At 40.8% G+C, this 18,396-nt stretch overlaps 1 protein-coding gene across 4 annotated transcripts in view; it reads left to right on the top strand.

Annotated features, from left to right (window-relative positions):
- Positions 1-18,396, top strand: part of ZDHHC8 (zinc finger DHHC-type palmitoyltransferase 8) — a 125,584-nt gene that overhangs the window by 94,985 nt on the left and 12,203 nt on the right. For all 4 annotated transcript variants that reach the window (XR_003552731.2, XM_027780791.2, XM_027780792.2 and 1 more), the window contains 8 exons: positions 481-638; positions 3,817-3,989; positions 4,689-4,791; positions 8,128-8,219; positions 9,887-10,019; positions 10,891-11,008; positions 11,724-11,833; positions 14,779-15,815. Coding sequence is in view for 3 of the 4 variants with exons in the window: in XM_027780791.2 (XP_027636592.1) it covers positions 481-638; positions 3,817-3,989; positions 4,689-4,791; positions 8,128-8,219; positions 9,887-10,019; positions 10,891-11,008; positions 11,724-11,833; positions 14,779-15,815 (1,924 nt within the window). In the remaining variant the exon portion in view is untranslated. The remainder of the gene's footprint in view (positions 1-480; positions 639-3,816; positions 3,990-4,688; positions 4,792-8,127; positions 8,220-9,886; positions 10,020-10,890; positions 11,009-11,723; positions 11,834-14,778; positions 15,816-18,396) is intronic.

Genomic DNA, 18,396 nt, shown 5'->3' with positions numbered 1-18,396 from the left:
CTTAGGTCATCTGGGTTGATTTTGGGGGTTTGAGCTAGCATAACCTTCTTCTAATATTTATCAAAGTAATTTCTTTCACTTTATGTGCTGGTAGGCTAGCATTGAATTAATCCCAAATTTGTTCAGCAGAACTTCTCACAACAAGGGCTTGGGTGATCTCCATCTCCTCTTTGACTACATGTAGTCTGCAGCTCATCTTGTTCATGCGGGTTGTATGTGATGGCTAAGATAAGACTCAAACACCTCTCTTTGTCCAGGGGCTGGTGAGTAAGGTTGCACAGCCCTCCTATGAGCCCTGATCACCGAAGTGTTCTGCAGCCCTGACAACCTGTTCTGACAGTCCATCACTTCCACCACTCTTATTTCCCTGACAAGCCCAAGAGGACATGCAGTGGCCCTGTATCCAAGGCATCGACTGGATTAGCTCTTTTATCTTTAACCTTTGTTATTTCCACTAACTTTTAGTTTTGCATTGAGCAGCAGATGAAGATGAAGATAAAGATGATGACTTCCGAGCTCCACTCTACAAGAATGTGGAGATTAAAGGAATCCAAGTACGGATGAAATGGTGTGCCACCTGCCACTTCTACCGTCCTCCACGCTGCTCTCACTGCAGCGTCTGTGACAACTGTGTTGAGGTAACATTTTTGTTGATTACACGACCTGTTGGCTTTGCCTTAGTGATGACATTGCACATACTACTGAAAACATGCATTTGGGTGCCTCCTCCAGTATTTCAGTTCTTGGAAGTTCCCAGCTGTAGTCTTGTTGACGAACTCCTACTAATTAGTACCATTTGAAACACAGCCCTCAGTTATCATGGTTGTTACACATGCAATAATGTTTGATGTCAGCTTTGTTGCCAGTGATAATGAGAATAAAAATTTATAATGCTGGCTATGTCTTCCTTAAAGTAGCTAAGGGATCATGAGTGTAAAAAAGGAGTGAATGGAAGAGTTGATAAAGGGGCAGAGTTCAGGAGAGCAGGAAATTTGGGGTGAACCCTTGTAGCTTGTCATCTGTGAGTTTAGGGCTCATTGTTTAGTTTGGAACAAACTGGTGCCTACTTCAGTGGGCAAGCAGAGAAGCTACAATGGTGTGTGAGCTTTAGGAAAACCAAACACAAAAGTCAGAGTGGTCCTCCAGCCAATGGAACAACTTCATGTTTGTTTCAACACCCCAGCTCAGAGCATGAACACATTCATGTTTCTAATGTTGGTCGCTCTGAATTATAGAACGTTCATGTTTCTTGATAGCCATAGAGTCTCAATGAGGCACATGGGATTTTTCAAAAACAACCCCCATAATACAGTAAGTTATGCTTTTGGGCTATACACATCCCCCAGACTGTAAGCAAGTAGGAGTGCTGTATCCACAGTGGTGTATTGCCAGGGGGGATTTTTTATTGCTGAACTAAAAATTCTACTTCTTAAGGATTGTTTCTGCTGCAAGGTCTATTTTTTCCAATAGAAAGATGAAATCTTTAATATGTCTAAAATATATTCAGCTGTGCCATTAAAATGAAAGGAATTACTAATCGGAAAGGGAAAAAATACCAGAGTCAGCTGGAATGCTGTATACACCATCTTTGTCCTAATCCTCTTTGCCACAAGCAAGGGAATAGTCCCAAAGAAAGCAGCACAGTTGCATGTGAGGGAAAGGCTGCCTGGGTTTATCTTGTATCAGTCATTTTCTCCTTCAGGGCAATATAGATCTAACTTGTAATTATCTGGAAGCAGTGCTGTGTCTAGTAACATTGATAAATAGGACAAGGTTGTCCTGTTGTGGAAGGCCTTACAAGGATGCAGGATTTGAGAAGACAGAGAGTAAGGAGCTGCCAAGGTCCCTGGGCAGAGGGGAATAGCTACAGCTATTCATAAGTTGTCTCACTAAATTTCTTAAACTGCTGTGAATTATTGAATAGAGCTGGATTTTTCGTAGAAAACCTCAGTTGTATATTCTTAGTTTTAAAACATAAATGTTTTCACTAATTCTAGATCCTAGGGATTGTTTAGATGATGGTAAATTCTCAGTTGTCCCACAGAATTTCTATCTTCCACTCTCCCCAGTGGCCCAACATGAAAATTAATTTTCAACAAACAAAGTTTTTTCAGAAGATTGCCCAAAAGTCACTGGTATAAACACTTGCAATTTCATGCTGCCATAAGGGCTCCATGGGAGTCAGTTCTGCAGCAGAAATGGAAATAGGAGAGAATCCAAAAGTAACCTAAATAAAATAGGAGAACACAAGGTGACTCTGCCTAGCTCTCCGGAAGTTTTATTGATGGTCAGATAGTTGAGTGTTCCTTACTGTTCTGGTGGGCAAGCTCTGCTTATATAATTAAAATATGACTGCTGTGGAGCAATATAGGCAAAAAGCATTAATGACTTATAAATCAATAAGTCATGGTCTTAAACAGCATGCTTTATTGATTCTTGTGATGCTTATTTCCCACTCACCTGTCTATTCTAGAAGAGCTTGGAGATAGTGATAGGAGCAACTCTACTGGCTTTTACATGTGGAACCCAGTCAGGGTTGTAATTCACATCTTTTCACTTTCAGTCTAGAATGTGTAATAAAAATTATTTTCCCAAATATAAAACGTTTGAGCTAAACAAACAGAACAAAGCAGACAACACTTGCAGAAATAAAATCAGTTAAAACCTAAAGCCTGCTGTGACAAGAGGGACCCAAAAATGAATCTGTGACAAAAGTAGTCAGATTTTTTTTTCTTTACTGAAGCCTTTGCAGTGAGTACTTTATAATAGTTTCATAATCCATAGGTATTTTGGGCTGCATGCTACCAGATTCGCATAATAGACATACGCTATGTCAGCATTTCAGATATAGCCTGAAATGATCTTTATTAAATTGCTCTTGTCATTTTCTTATGTGCTTTGGGAAAGCTCTAATCCATTTCCTTGTACTTTGTAAATTTTTGGTAAATACATTGTGCAAAACTTAGAAATACAAAAACCCCTTTGTCATCATTGAGGAACGTTTAAAAATAGCATTACCACAAAACAAAGAAAAAACAATTCGTTTGATGATGTAATGAATGTGTAATATCTGTTCTGAAGAACACAGAAATAAGAAGGGTTTATTTTGTGCACCAGATATTGTCTTCACATCAAGAATAATCCCATTGAAGACAGTGGATTTACATGCCTATAAAACTGTGTAAAGGCACCTGAAAGGTGTCTGTGGCTTGCCCTCATTATTAAATCTCCTGTTAAAATGGATCCAACTTTATAAGGGACCTTGAACTTTTGACTAAGACAAATAGTTAGGTTTGGGTTCATAACTATTAATGAACTTGTGCACAACTTTGCCTGTTTCTTACCCAGCTATTGCTTTTCTTTGGGGACATGCTTGGTAAAAAGTATCTTTCGTGATGTTCATTGTTTCAAGTGGATTCATTCAGCTACCTATAAATACAGAAATGTAGGGCAGATAATTCTGCAGCAGTATTGAATCTTCAAAACATTCCAGGTTATTATAACTTCATTGTAATTGTCCCCTCAAGCTAAAGATAATTTAAAAATAGTGTTTCTGCTGCTTTAAGATAAATAGACTGTCATTTATTTTTTTTAATATCCTCTCTTCAAACCCTATAAACACTCAAGTACCTCTCCACCCATAGATACAGAAACCACTTGGTCCTAAGAGCCTTATAAAGAGAGTCTAGCATGTTGTAAAGCTGCAGAACTATCCTGATGTAGTTTTACATGGTGATGGTTTGGACGTGTCTCTAAGTCAAAATATTTCTTTTCACCATTTCGATATTGTTCCCTATTTCTCCCTTTCTTTCCAAGGATTTTGACCATCACTGCCCATGGGTCAACAATTGCATAGGACGGAGGAACTACCGCTATTTTTTTCTCTTCTTGCTGTCCTTAAGTACACACATGGTTGGAGTATTCACCTTTGGGCTCATCTTTGTGCTAAACCATATGGAAAAGCTGGGAGCAGCTCATACTACCATTACGTATCCTTCTTTTTTGGTCTTTCAAGACTCAAGGTGTCCTTCAGGAAAATGTGAAAGAATGAATCTGAAGATTTGTCTTCCTGGAAATGGTGGAGATACACTCCTCTCCTGATCCCCCATTGCTCTTCCTCTGTAAATGCTTAGTGCAGGTTTTCCTCTGTACCCGTTTTGCCTGTGTGACCATCGATTACCCACAAAATTGTAGCTGACCTTTTGTCTATCTCAGTCTTTGTCATGACAACCCAGCAGAAGGATATGCTGCCTCCCTGGATTTTGCTGCCAGTTGGGGGTGGCTATAAACTGTGGGGTTTTATTACTATTTACTGTATTTAAAACACTTGTTACTGTATTGTAAAGCAGAGTTTGCCCTGGAAACAGGTTCCCCTGCATGCTAATACACAAACTGCTAGCTCTGGGGGGTGCTGCCCCTGTTGATAGATGAGTGCAGAATGGTCTTTACAAGATGGTTAGAGCCAGAATCAATGAGTTCAGATTGTTTTTTAACCATCTCAAGGATAATGGCCTTAGTTAGGAGCAGATGGGCTTAGCTTTGAGATAGAATTTAGTTAGACGTAATTAAAAATGAGGCGAACCCTCCTTATTTCCAAGCCTTTTTTTTTTTTCTCCTTTTCCTCTCTCTCCCCTTCATAATCTCTTTTTCCCTTCACTCATCCCCATTTCTTTAACTCCTGGATACAGAATGGCTGTCATGTGTGTGGCTGGGTTATTCTTTATTCCAGTTATTGGTCTCACTGGCTTCCACATCGTTCTAGTGGCCCGAGGGCGCACAACAAATGAACAGGTAAGGAGCAATTCTTTCTCTGTGTTGGTGATGTTGAGTTGGGAAGGAAAGTCAGCAAGTCAGCTTGAGTAAAGCAAGAAATGGTCCAGATCTTAGCAGTAACACTCATACTAAAGCTTTTGTGAAGATCTATGAAGATTGCCTAGTTTTTAATTCAATTTTTTTACTTGAATGCACTGCAAGCAAAGATTTCCCCTTTCTAACCACAAAGGATCATCCCAGGCTTATTTACCATTTAAAATCTACTCTTGGCTTTGAAATAGGTTTTATGTGGTAAGTACTGTCACCCCCAAAAGTTAAAACTTTATGAGTCAGACTGAACTAACCATGAGCCTGAATGAAGAAAAAGAAAGGAAAAGATTAAATCATGCTTTTGCCCTGTCTCCTGGTATTTTGAACTACCCCAGCTAACCCACAGTGCACGTCGTAATAAGATCTGAGCTAGCTCTTTGTCTTGCTCTTTTTGACTCTCTTTTGTTCTCATGCGTATGTGCACATGCACATAGAGAGGCTATTGGACCTAATTTGTTTTGCTTCTCCAAACCAAGCGTAATCATGAGATCTTGTGCCAAGGAGCCTGTAAAACATTAGTTCCCCTGCAGTTACCCCAATGTGGGTGATCCAGACCTATATACATGTGCATATCAATAGTATGATACCGGTGATAGAGATGTAGTGGCAAAATTGATAGCATGCCCCTGCCATTCAAAAGGCATAGCTCTGTTAGAAAGCTTGACACTGGGTCATGCAGTGTGCCCATCAGCTGCTCATAGCTTTCTTCCCACTGCTAATTAATTGTGTGCATTCCAGTGCTTTACCCTTTCACAGCTCCAGCTCAAAAGCACCCCTCATATATTTGGGGTTTTTTTGCTTTCTTTTCCACATCACACTTCTTTTTCACTTTTTTTTTTTTTTTTTTTTTCCCAAGTGCATTTTTACTGCTCTTGCATCTATGGGCACTCTCTAGCTCATACTGAGCAGTATGGTGTTCTTGCTGTCCTGCAGGCTGATGGCTTCATGCTTATGTAGCTTGGATGGCTGCTGTGCAGACTGTAAGAGTTGAAGACAACTGTCTGAGGCCAGGCCTTCATAAACTGGGAAGAGATTGTCCCCTATCCCACAAGAGACAATAAAAACTTCTATCCAGAATAGTGTGGGAGGTTTACATAAGCAATGAATCTGACATCATCCTGAATTGTTGCCTAACATGGCCTCTGAACAAAGCAGACTTACCATAGCTGTAGATCTTTAAATGCTTTTCTCTGTCCTGCTTGGATTCAGCTGCTTTTCATTTTAAAATTGATTTTGGCCAAGTGTTAGTGCTAACAATAGTAGCATAAAACACAGAGCATTGCAGTCTCATAGCCCAAATCATTATCTGTCTTAGGTTTGTCTTCATGCAGTGATGAAAACTGTCCATGGAAATTTTAGGCTGCAGAGGAAGGAGAAATTTAAATAAATAAATAAATAAATAAATAACTTCTTGTGTTTGTGGCTACACTAACATTTAGGACAGTTGAGAATTTGACTTTTACCTTGATTGAAATAACTAGTGGAAAATGCATCCTAGCTTGGTTTGGTTTCCTGAGCTACCAAACCACTTGAGATTAAATCATCCATGCCATTCTGAAAATTCAATATAATCTGGTCTTAATTTCTGTTTAGTCATATGTACTGCCTATCTGTAATGGGACGATGGATGTTCCCAGCCTTCAGGTCCCTTTGAAAGGAAGCATATCTAAGTAATTAGAGCACCAGACCAGGAGTGATGGATATGCCATCTGCTCCTGGGTTTTGCCATTGTTTTAAAACATTCACTTTTCTCCTGCAGTCTCAGTATCTATTCTCTTTTCTCACACTGTTGGTTATCTGCTGTCAGCATTACAGTTACAATATGTTCAGCTACACTTGCCCCCTTTTCCCAGTACATTTTTTAGGCCAGTGGTACAGACATTTTGGTGTTTTACTGTAATTTTTTGGTATTTGGTCATTCTGGACTTTGTTGGGTTTGAGCATTCATAGTAGGCAGACTGATTTAGGAATGCGCAGTGACTGAGTTTAGGTGTTTGTGAGCTTTCTGAATGCCTCTGGAAGTCTTTTACGGAATCAAAATAACCCATAACTGAACATCTGCTCATATCCTGGCATTTTTAGTTTCTGAATAGAGTAAATAAATACCCTTCCTTCTGAGACTGCTTTCTATCAGTGGATTTCAAACTACTTTAGAAACCAAATTGATATAATTAGTAATGTAATCTGTGAGTTAGAGAAATTTTATTTTCATATTGTGTGAGAGAAAATGGGCACAGAGATATGAAGAGCTTTGCCAGCTTCTGGCACAAGTCAGCTTAAGCCCAGGATGAATGCAGATGTGCCAAATGTCCCAGGCCCATGTTTTAGTCATCAGGTTACTTTTCCAACACCCAGAACTTCCAGCGTTTCTCTCTTGGCCTTTTAAAGGGTTTTATGTTATATCAAAGAGGCCAGCATAATATACTGCAAAATCATTTCATTGTCATTATTTTATATGCAAGTAATTAAAATATTTCTAGTACTCTGTAAACTTGTTGCTAGATCAGAACTATGAGTTGATTAAAATGCATTACTTGCAAACAGCAACAGTAATGCTTTTAATGGCAACCACTATTAATCTCTCTGGCTTTATTGGTATTTATCCCCATATGGTTACTTTCAAGTGTCTGCCTGTAGAGTACAAACCCTTTATAATGCTTATGAAGCTTTGAATGGATCCCGCCAGTCTAATGAGGCTTGGCTTTTATTAAACTAGCTCATTTCCAAGCAAACATAGTAATCACCAGGGAGTTCCTGGCACCCTCCTGCATAAGGCCTGCATAAGGCAGTGGTTCATACTGATTGCTGCGGCGAATGGGATGCTGATAGAGAGGAAACATTGCTCTCATCCAACATGATGAATGTTGAGTTGACATTCCTGTTTGTTTGGAGGGGACTTACCAAGGCAGATGAGTGGAAGTAATGGGGGAATAAAAGGGTTCAAAACAGGATGTCTGGCTAACAGCAGGCGTGAATCGAAGAGCAGCATGAGGAGGTGAACCTGGTCACTCTGAAACCCAGCCACACTGAGCACATTGCCCTTCGGGGAAGGGACCTTTAGTTGGTGTGCCTTCTAGCTAGAAATAGCTGATGGAGGTGGTGCGTTAGAGCAGGAGAGAGGAAGTGTAGCATTCAAAGTAAAATGATCTGTTTGGGAAGGACAGTAGGGTCAGAGCAAGGCATACTTGTTCTTGGCTTTCTGAGGGTTGGTTGATGACTTTTATATAACCAGAGGTTTGAGCACTGTCCTGAATATGTTTCCAGGTGACAGGTAAATTCCGTGGAGGAGTGAATCCTTTTACCCGAGGATGCTGCGGTAATGTGGAACATGTGCTCTGCAGCCCCTTGGCTCCCAGGTAAGAGAAATTCTCTCAACTGGGAATGAGGGTGGTAGAGTAGTTGTTGGGAAGAGGCAGAAAATGTGCTTGGTTGGGCTTACAAATGGAAGACCATTGATGAAATAACAGGGAGGTAAAGCAAAGCACTCCTGAAGGCAGAGCTCTGTGATAGCTGCTTCGCTTTTGCATGGCTGTAACCTGTCCAAGCATTTGCTTTCTTCATGTAATTCATAACCCTTATACATGAGCATGTCAAATTACATCAAGAGCTGATACCCTTGTCTTCACCAACTGTTTATCCAGTGCATTTCAGTAACAAGGTAAGTTTCCATATGTTACCATATTCCCAACACGACTTTTTGCACTGTACAGTCAACGTCCAGGCATTCTAGTCTGCTGGAGAAAAGGAAGGAATCTAAAATCAGCCTTTCTCCTTAAGACTTAAACCTAATTTAAGGCTGCTGTGGTTTTCAATCTCATTGGCACTTTCATTATCATAAAACAGATTTTCAATGAGGTCTACATCATGGAACTCAGGATTTTATTTATGGCTTTCTATTTTAGGGGAAATGGATTTATCGTTTCACATTTTGAAATCAGGATTTTAATTCAGTAGATCAGATGGAGTATAAATATCCCAGATGCTGAGCTGTCCAGGCTGCAAACATGTTAATAATTGTACTATAAGAGGACTTATTTGAGCCTTTTCAGGGTATTGAGCAATTCTAGACCCTGACACGATTATCTGCCTTTCCTCCCCACTACCCTCCTTCGCTATGCAGCAAATAAGTCCTAAAAGACTGTTATGTGTGTTAAAGTGAAGATACTGGAATAGCTGCTTATGAAACTTAAAAAAACATGAAAATCAGGTCAAGATACTTAGAGAGCCAGATATTAGAAGTTGGGAGACACTCCTGTTAAGAGGTGTGAGTACTATCATCATGGCTCTTCTCAGACTTTCAGCAAGCAGAATGTTTGTGTTTTGTGAAGACTTGTTCAAATTGTCCTGTATATTGAAGGTCACTGAGCCATCACTATTAGAATTTCCTTTTCACTAGATGGAGAAGGCTTGTGTGTGTATTGATATTTATGCATTGTACAGCCACTGCCCAATTGCACTTGCAGAATTCTAGTCCACTGGAAAGAAATGAGATTTCTAAAGCCAGCCATTTCCCTTTAGATTTGTTGCTTCCTATAGACCTGTCTTTTTCACCTCCATTTATTTGAACGCTCTAAACATGCTACAGAAACAAGTCACCATGTGGTAAGCTAGAACTGACAGCATGTCATCTTCTCCATGTTAACTCCCCGTGTGCTGGGTCTTATTCCCCCAGTCACCGTCTTCCACCGCAGGGGAGCTGTTTCATGTTAACTAGGTAAGATCTATTAAATTGCTTCCATTGGTGGTAGGCCTCTTTTTCTCTCTTCATGTGAACTGTGCTCTTGTCCATTCGGCTTCAAAATTTGCTTGGGTTTTTTTAATGCTTCCTCTCTTTTTGCTCACTAAAAAGAAACTGATATTTTTATTGCTTTTTAATTATTACATCCATTGAAATAAATGGAGTTTGCTTACCTAGATTCTGACACATTCTTAAATCATACCCTGGAAGCAGGAAGATATTGTCTCTATGCCTTGTTCTTAGGTTATTGTTTATTTTAATGATGACTCTTGAACAATTGTTCAGGTACATAGTTGAGCCCAAGAAAAAGCAAGCTGTGAGTGTGAAGCCTCCTTTCCTCAGACCTGATTTATCTGAGCGACAGATCACAGTGAAGATCAGTGACAATGGGATCCAAGCCAACCTCAACCGGAGCAAGGTAAGGCAGCCTTCAAGTGCTGCTTTTGAAGAACATGACTTGAGCATTATCAAGTCTGAGAATGAGTTTGTCACTGAAAATTTATTGGAGGTGATGCATTTTCAGGAGAAAATTGTATAGGTTGATTCCTTGTCATATACTTCATCCTCTGAAAGTAACCCAGGTTCAGTAACAGCAGCTCTTGATCCAGTAACAGCTCTTTTTGCAGCTCTATAATAGGATGCCTCTGGGCATCTTTTGGAAGAGGTGGCTGTTCTTTGCAATAGTTACTTTCTGTCCCAAGAGTTGCCATCTCTTGGTGTTCAGATTAATTTTAATGAACGTAACACTGTGTGGGAACCCTTGTACCACCAGGTCAGCTGTTCTACTTTAAAAAAAGGTTTTGAGCTTCCAGACTGTGGGAAGGCTTGTGATCTGGTGAGAGGAATATTGGCTCAGAAACTGAGTTCTCTTTTGTCGTCTTTTTTCAGCTTCTCTTGACATGAAATAGAAGGATTTGTTTAGTTATATAAAAAGCAGTGGATTCAAAAGAAACCACCTTGCAAGATTTTTGTGGAGAGTTACTTGCTGAGAGCTGCCTGGAAAGTTGCTGAAAAATGCTAGAAAACACCATTGTCTTCTACCATGTATTAACTAGTGTGATGATAATGTTATTTAGCATGCCAGGTAGGCTAGGACAGTGCATATAAAATTATACTGGCTTATTATGACAATGCTAATTTTACACATGACAGTCCTTGTCTGCAGTGGATGTTAAATCATGTTTGTCATTATAGGTATAGGTAGCTTTTGTTTGGTACATCCAGCACTCTGACATGTGCTGTTATTTAACCGAGCTGTGGGTAATGATTGATTCTTTGGTTGTTTTCAGTCTAAAATTAGCCTGGAAGGCCTGGAGGACAAAAGTATGGATGTGCAACCACCTCTTCCACCAAAAGGAGATCCAAGCAAGTACTCTGAGCTAAAAGGGCAGCTGGGGACCAGTGAAGGTATAGTTGCACGATCAGTGTTTTATTTTTATTACTAAGAAAATAATTCAGCCTCTTTGAAAGGCTTCTGGTATTTTTTTAAAACAGTAATGGGATCTGGGTGAAGGCGTTTTTTTCTATTTATAGGAATTCTGAGCCAGGGGAATAAACAGCAGGAAAGGGAGAGAAAAGTCAGCTTCAAGTGTTCATTCAAGCATAGGGTGGATATTTCATATACATTTCACACTGTTTTTAAACCATTTTAAACACCACCTGAATTTTTTGACTAATTTAAAAATGAAAAATGTCATTTTGAACTAAGGAATCTAAGTATAAAATGCTTAGGCATTATAAACTGAATTATTACATTTATGAAAATGTGAGATTAAAGCTTTGATACTATTATTAAAACTCTTTTTTTCAGACAAAACTAGTAGCTTAATTCAACCCAAATATCTACTATTTCAGTCTGGAAAAATTACTACTCACCAAAATATGTCACGCTACTTACCGTATTATACCTTGTTTCTTCTCTTTACATCACTGATCTGGCAGCAATGTACTGTTATTTCCACAGGGGCCCCATTGCTTTTGGTGGAATTCAGCACTGCAAGTTTTATTCTTTCCAGAACAGATTTGTTTGCAGAGGACTGTGGATAGCAAGGGATTAGGGATGATAGCTTTCTGTCCACACATTTTAATATAAAGTCTTTTTTTTTTTCCTTTTCTTTTACAGAAGGTGGCCTTTCACCCAAACTTATTAGCCCTCCTACACCTGCCATGTACAAGTATCGACCAGCGTTCAGCAACAATCCCAAAGTCCACTACCATGCTACAGCTGACCAGGTGAGTGAGCCAAGGAGAATCTGCTCCCAGCTAACACCAGGCAACATGGAACTGAGGATAAATTCACTGCAGGGCTCTAGTGAAAGTCAAAATGTAAAAGTAAATAACAACACTTGGCATTGTTCTGCGATAGTATATATTTTCCACTATGCTCCTTATGAAAACATGTCTGCTTTTGCAGCTTTCCTCTGTTGAGCTTGACATGTCTGTCCTGCTGACAGGCATGCACTGCTGCTTTAAGTGTCTCAGCCTGATCCTAAGGTGCTGAGAAGTGTCACCTTCCATTGGCTTCTCCTGACATAGGTGCCAATTTACATTCACTTCAGAGGGAGTTGGGCATGCTTAGCGCTTTTCTGGATCAGACCCTTTAGCCAACAGACAACATGCTTGTGATTCCTCAAGTTGTCAGCTTGCAAGGAACTTTTAAAGCATCCCAAGAGGTATTTTAGTTAAAATTAATGGAAGATTCCTCACATTTTACCTTAGCACCTTCTCAGCATGTTTGGGTTAGATGGGGAAAAAAACCTCCTTCCTAATACTTGGCATCATCTTTCCCTGCAAGAAAACTGAGGTCCAAACAATTAAGAGAGGCTTGCTCTGGAACTCTGACTGTTTCCTCATTTGCTTAGGAGTTTTGAAACAGTTTACACTGTTTCCTTTGGAAGAAGAGTGCAAAACTAAGCCCACTGCTGATAGACTTGTTTTTCTTACTTATTTCTCATGGATTTGTTGCAGATATTCCTTGGCCTCCCAGGACCTGAGAACAGCAGTTTGAAAATCACTGATCTATCTTGTATATTTGCAATATATATCCAAGCCTTCACACACCAGAGGAGATACCCTTAAAACACACATACCACACACAGCGCAGTTTTCTAACAGTTAATTTCATTGGGTCCTCCCATGTCACCCCAGCAATAACAAGAAGGGGGTGGTATAAGTAAGGAAAGGAAAATATGGTAGAGACTGCAGCAACACTGGAATAAGGCAGATTGTTCCTTAAATTGTGAAGAAAACTTCTCTAGTATAGAAAGATGGTGATAGATGATAGAATTCCAGCTACCACCAAGTTTGGGTTTTAGTCTTACTGCAATAATTATAAATCTTATTCTCTGGATTTGTCCACTTAATGAAGAAAAGATTGGCTGAAAGTGAACATAAGAACAACGATGTACTCACTGTATCCAAAAAATTTCATATCCTATCATCTTCACTTTATTACATCAAAAATGGTTTGGCATCCAATTCAAAATATTTACAGGCATCAGCTAGCAATTTTGAGCTGTGTAAGCAACAGTGTTTTGGGTCATGATGCCAAAAGTCAGAGTGCCATGGGAGGAAAACTTGTTTTATTTATTCAGTATGTAGCCATAGATGCAATAAAGATACAGGGTAGGTTCTGATTAGGCCAGAAGACTGGACAGTGCTATGAAATGATAACAGGGTACGGCATCTTCACTCTGAGGGTTGCTGTTTCAATCCTAACCTAAAAAGATGTTGTTATTATAGGCTGACTTGTGTGCATACAATCAGCTTTGTGGACTTGTTCAATTTTAGAGTAGTCACCACTTTCTAGCAGTCAAGTGGGAATATTATAAAAATGAGTTCACTTGGCAAGCTGATAGGATAGCATGTATTTGTCTGCCAAGCCATATCTAAGTATAAGGTACAGAGGGAAAGAGACTAGCTGGTGTGGGGAATACCATGTTGTCTCTTCTGTATCAGTTCTTCAGCCTGCCAATATAATTCTGCTTTTGAGCAGTGAAAACTGTTAGAAAAGAGGGATCAGGGCACAAGGATAAGTAGCACAAACATAAGCTATGTCATTGCTCTCTCCTCCTCCTTTACAGGCTGCCACTTGGTCTTATTTTTCCAGAGAAGGCCAAATTTAGCACCGTGGTCTAGAAGATAGTGAGCTGTTTTGCCTATTTCCCTATCTGCTAGCTCAAAGAAAAAAATACAAAGAAAAACTCTGAATAAAACAGATTTTTGCCAGTTAGGCTTTTTTGGATAATTTTCCTTTAAATGAAATTAGATAAAGAATGAACTGCATTGACTGCATCTCTGATTAAATATGCAAATGATAATTAATTCTTTGTTTGCAGAACCAATGTATCCAATTTATTAGGCATTATGGCAAACTATTCCTTAAAAATAACAGCAAAAATTTTTTTCTTAGCACAGAATGGCATTTTAAGTGAACAGAACTGTGAACAGTCTTTCATAAAGTAAAACAAAGCGAAGTCCTCTGTTTTCAATGCACATAAATAAATTATGGCCTGTTTCCTTCTCTGATGTGGCCACTCTCTCCTACACAGGCAATAAAAAAAAAGAAAATTGCTTCATACTGTTGTCTAAATGGTGGGAAGGAGCCTCTCTGCTTTAATTAAGCTTAGGTGCTTAATTTTGAAGACCTATGACCAGAAATTCAGAATTACTGAATCATTATAGCTCTGGGTAAAGTGGATAAGAGTGTGCTGGTCCCCAGTGTGTTGAAATGAAGCCTAAAGTATTTCTGACTCAGCATGCAAAACCAGACATCCCTCAACTCAAGAGCTATTTGTGGAAAATTTGAAGTAAAGTGCTTTCTCCAAGGGCAGTATGATCAGATTACAATCGGATTTACCTTGGCCGAGACTTGAGTGTCAGTTGAGAAGGTCTCTCATTCTGCATTTTCAGTGTCCATGTATTGACGGATCTATTACTGTCAATATTATTTGGCACTTACTATGAATAACTCCTTGCTTCTAAGGAGCAGTGTTCAGCATACTTATCCATATGCTGAACAGGAATTAGGAGATTCCTTATAACGAGCCCGTGTCATAGCTGGGCTGAGAGTCTGAGAGAAGACCTCCTGCCCTTTTCTTCCTGTGCACTCACCATGGAGAGCAAACCTATTCTTCCTTATCATTGGCTTCTCTTTCTCATATCCACCTCTGTTTTAGATCACCATGCAGGAGGGACACACTCAAGGGGCTCTGATAGAAGAGGATGGCAGGAGCCTTGATTACCAGTCTGAACCCAGCTTGGACATCCCCAGCTACCGGAAGAGCTCCCTCCACAAGACCTATCAGTCTTCCCCACTGCAGATAGATTCCTTTGCCATCAATTCACGATCCCTGAGCCTGAAATCTGCTGGCAGGAGAGGGACAGACAAAGTGCCCCTTCATCCAATGAAGTCTGAAGGGGCAGCCTCCACCCCTTACAAAAGCATCTTTTCTCCCAATTCCCTGTCAAACAGAAATGGGAGTCTTTCATATGACAGTTTGCTAAACCCCATGTCACCCTCGGGGAGGAAGTGCATCGCCCATTCTGCAGTCAGCTCTGTTGGGTACCACTCCCCATATTTATCAGCCAAAATGTGCCATCTACGGGGGAGCGAGCTGCAACGGCAACCACCGCAGAGCTTCAGCCCAGTGCTGGGGGGTCCAGCTCCACATCAGCGAGACCCCTCCCCAGTCCGCTATGATAACCTTTCCAAAACCATTATGGCATCCATCCAGGAGAGGAAGGAGATGGAAGAGAGGGAGAAGCTCCTCCACTCGCACCCTGATTCAGTGTTTGCAGATTCAGGTGTCTATGACACCCCTAGCTCCTACAGCCTTCAGCAAGTCAGCACGCTCTCTGAAGACCCACGCAGCATGGCAATGAGATACGGATCTAGAGACAATCTGATGGCTGCTACCAGTTTTAGCACAAGGAACCCTATACTGCAGTCCTCAGTGTCTTCACTCTCAAGTGCAATGACGAGAGCACCAAGGACTTCCACAACCTCTCTGCAAGCTGATTTAGCCAATAATAATGTCCAGTCCCATCAGTCACTACAGGGCAGGGTGAGCAATGGCTCCTACAAATCCCCAGGCCACCAGGTCCCATCGTCCCCCACAGGGATGCCTAGGTCACCCTCTTATGGAGGCCCAAAGGCTGTCTCATTTGTAAACACTGTGGAAATTACAGAGGTGCAATCAGTGGGAGCACAAAGGTATGTACTGCTTTAGGTGCTGCTTAGCAATGTGAATCTGTTTGCAAGCAGATGCAGAGCACTTCGCTGGAGGTACAACCCAGATTGCATGTTTGCTGTAGGCCAGCAAGGGTGGGAGTTTGTCAGCGCTCTTCAGTTCTGCGACACCCCCACAGCAACCTCATCATGACAAAATGTTTTCACATTTACTGTAACTTGAACTGCAGGTGGTCAATCAAGTTGTAAAAATCATAGTGATTCAGTGTCTTAGCTGAATTGGGTAATTATTTGCAAGGTATGGGGCAGATTACCCCTGCCATTAAGTACAGAAGGGTGGATCTGTTTTAGTTTGCAGCCTAACAGGAGGCTGGACCCAGCCGTTGCTTGGACACAGAGGCAAAGCTGGGATCACAGTACATGCAGGCATACCCTGCACTAAGGGAAATGGGCTGAGGCCATCCTGGAAATTGTGCTTGGCATAGAGAGCTGTGTATTTAGCTGTGTTGAGTGTCCCATAGTACAGAACTGGTGATAAAAGCACAGACCACCTTATGGCCTCGCTGCCTCCTTCCTTTTCTGTGAGAAAGCACGGAGAGAGAGAGAGGATTTGGTGTGCTGAGATCCTGAGTAAGTGGTATCTGAGCATGAGCATCAGCTGCAGCTTCTGCATGCACTTATATTTCTTTCTCTTCCTTCTGGAAACTATAGGGCTTGGAAAGTCTGGAAAGCGCTACATGATCCTGTTGAGGATACAGTAATTCAGCCAAGTTGGGACCTGGAGGGCTCAGAAATATCTAGGTTTTCTTTGCATCTGGCACTTACTGCACTATGCTGTCCTCTGGTTAAGGTCACAGGTTTCTCACTCCAGTATTACTCAGCATTTTAGGGAAAGTTATTGAAATGTGGGAGAACCGTTGTTGTAGGTCTCCCAAAGTTTAGTGGCAGCAAGTTTTTCCTCAGTGTTTTCAAGTGAATTGTAGTTGCAAAGATGATACATCTAACTTTCAAGAGGTAGTCAGACATTTTTTCCTCTTCATATGTATTCAAGAAAGGAATCTGTTTCAGTGAAAGAGAACCTGCGGACCTTCTTTTGCCTCTTTGCCCTCTGTTTGAGACCTGGATGGATAAGCTGCTGTTGTAGGAAAGATGCTAATATGAAAAGTGTCTTTACCTTTTCTTAGTCTCTGGTTCTTAGTTATGCTGTCAGCCTGTTGGTCCCACTGCTTTTACATTGTGCTTATTTAAAACGTAGAGCCTGTAAATTCACTTTGGTTCAACTCTTTGAAGTAATGAAAAACAGCGTCTGGCAAAAGTGGTCTAGCTATCAAAATAGCTACAGGTCCCATCAGATGTTAAAGAAAATTGCAGACATATGATACAATTGCAGAGGATCTTTTTTACTGAAGTTCCTAAAGTCAACTCAAGTACCTACATTAATAATAAATAGCTTAATAAACGTCAAGTTTTTTACCGGGTGAAGTAAACCTCCCACAGGCACTCTGTGCTTTACAAACCTAGCACATTTTCCCTGTCACTCATGCTACAAATTACTTTCCCTTCTCCCGTTTCCCCTAACACTCCCCAGCTCTTTTTTGCCTTGTTTCAGGAGGCAGACTGTGTTCTTCAGGAGAATTTCAGCACTGAATTAGGGCTTTTGCAGTACTTTGGTGAGACAAATGTAGAATTCGGTCCCTGCATATTTTAGCTGTTTGGGGATATAGCAGCGTTTTACAAAACCACACAATAATTTTTTAATACATTTATGTATATGGGTTTTGCTGGTTCAGATATCCAGGACTCTGTTCTCTACTGCAAACACAGCTTAAACACGTAGCAGAAGCCAGGCTGGCGTGAGCTGATGGACCTGCTGCTTCAGCTCCAGGGTACAGCTGTCAGTGCCAGGTTGCCACATAAAAAGTGCGTTTAGGTTTGGAGCTATTCTGAGCCTATCAACAGCTGTGTAAAAGTCTAGAGTAGTTTGTTTTGTTTTGCAGACACGTGTGAAGAAAGAAATTGCCTTTTGAATACAGTTAATCCATCAAACCCTCTGGCCTCCAGAAAAAGTCAGGGTGGTCTGAAGTATCTCAGGCTGTCCTGGTTCGCAGGCAGACAGGTGGTGTTCCCTTCTGGAAGGTGTTTCAGCCCCAGGTCACTGCTGCTGGCATGAGCCAGTCTTACAGGCTGAGGCAAACCCAAGCAGACATCCACTGTGCAGCAGTAAGATGTGAGAATACAGCAGACCCCGGTTGTGCTGACACTTCCAGGACATAAACAAGTTCTTTACTAGGCTTTTATCTAATTATTTTGTGAGTCCTGGGGAAGAGACACATTACACTTTAGTGTGTAGTGGCCTAGATTTAAAATATCTTCTGAGGAAAGCCTCTTGTCCATGCTCCCTGGCAGTAGGTCATAAGAAAGGATATTATTTCAAAGAGTCCATCTGGAATATGGTCTTTAATTACAGACATCCTAGAGTGCTTTCTGACTTGATTCAGTTTGTGTCTTCTGTCATAAAGAAGTCTTGCGCTTCACCTCCCTTACGTCTTTCAGAGATGAGCAACGTAATTTTGTTTAACTGGATATTTAACTGGGCAGTGTTTTT

The sequence above is a fragment of the Falco peregrinus genome, chromosome 2 (assembly GCF_023634155.1).
Source record: "Falco peregrinus isolate bFalPer1 chromosome 2, bFalPer1.pri, whole genome shotgun sequence".
NCBI classification, from domain to species: domain Eukaryota; kingdom Metazoa; phylum Chordata; class Aves; order Falconiformes; family Falconidae; genus Falco; species Falco peregrinus.
This window is presented reverse-complemented; position numbering and strand designations above follow the sequence as displayed.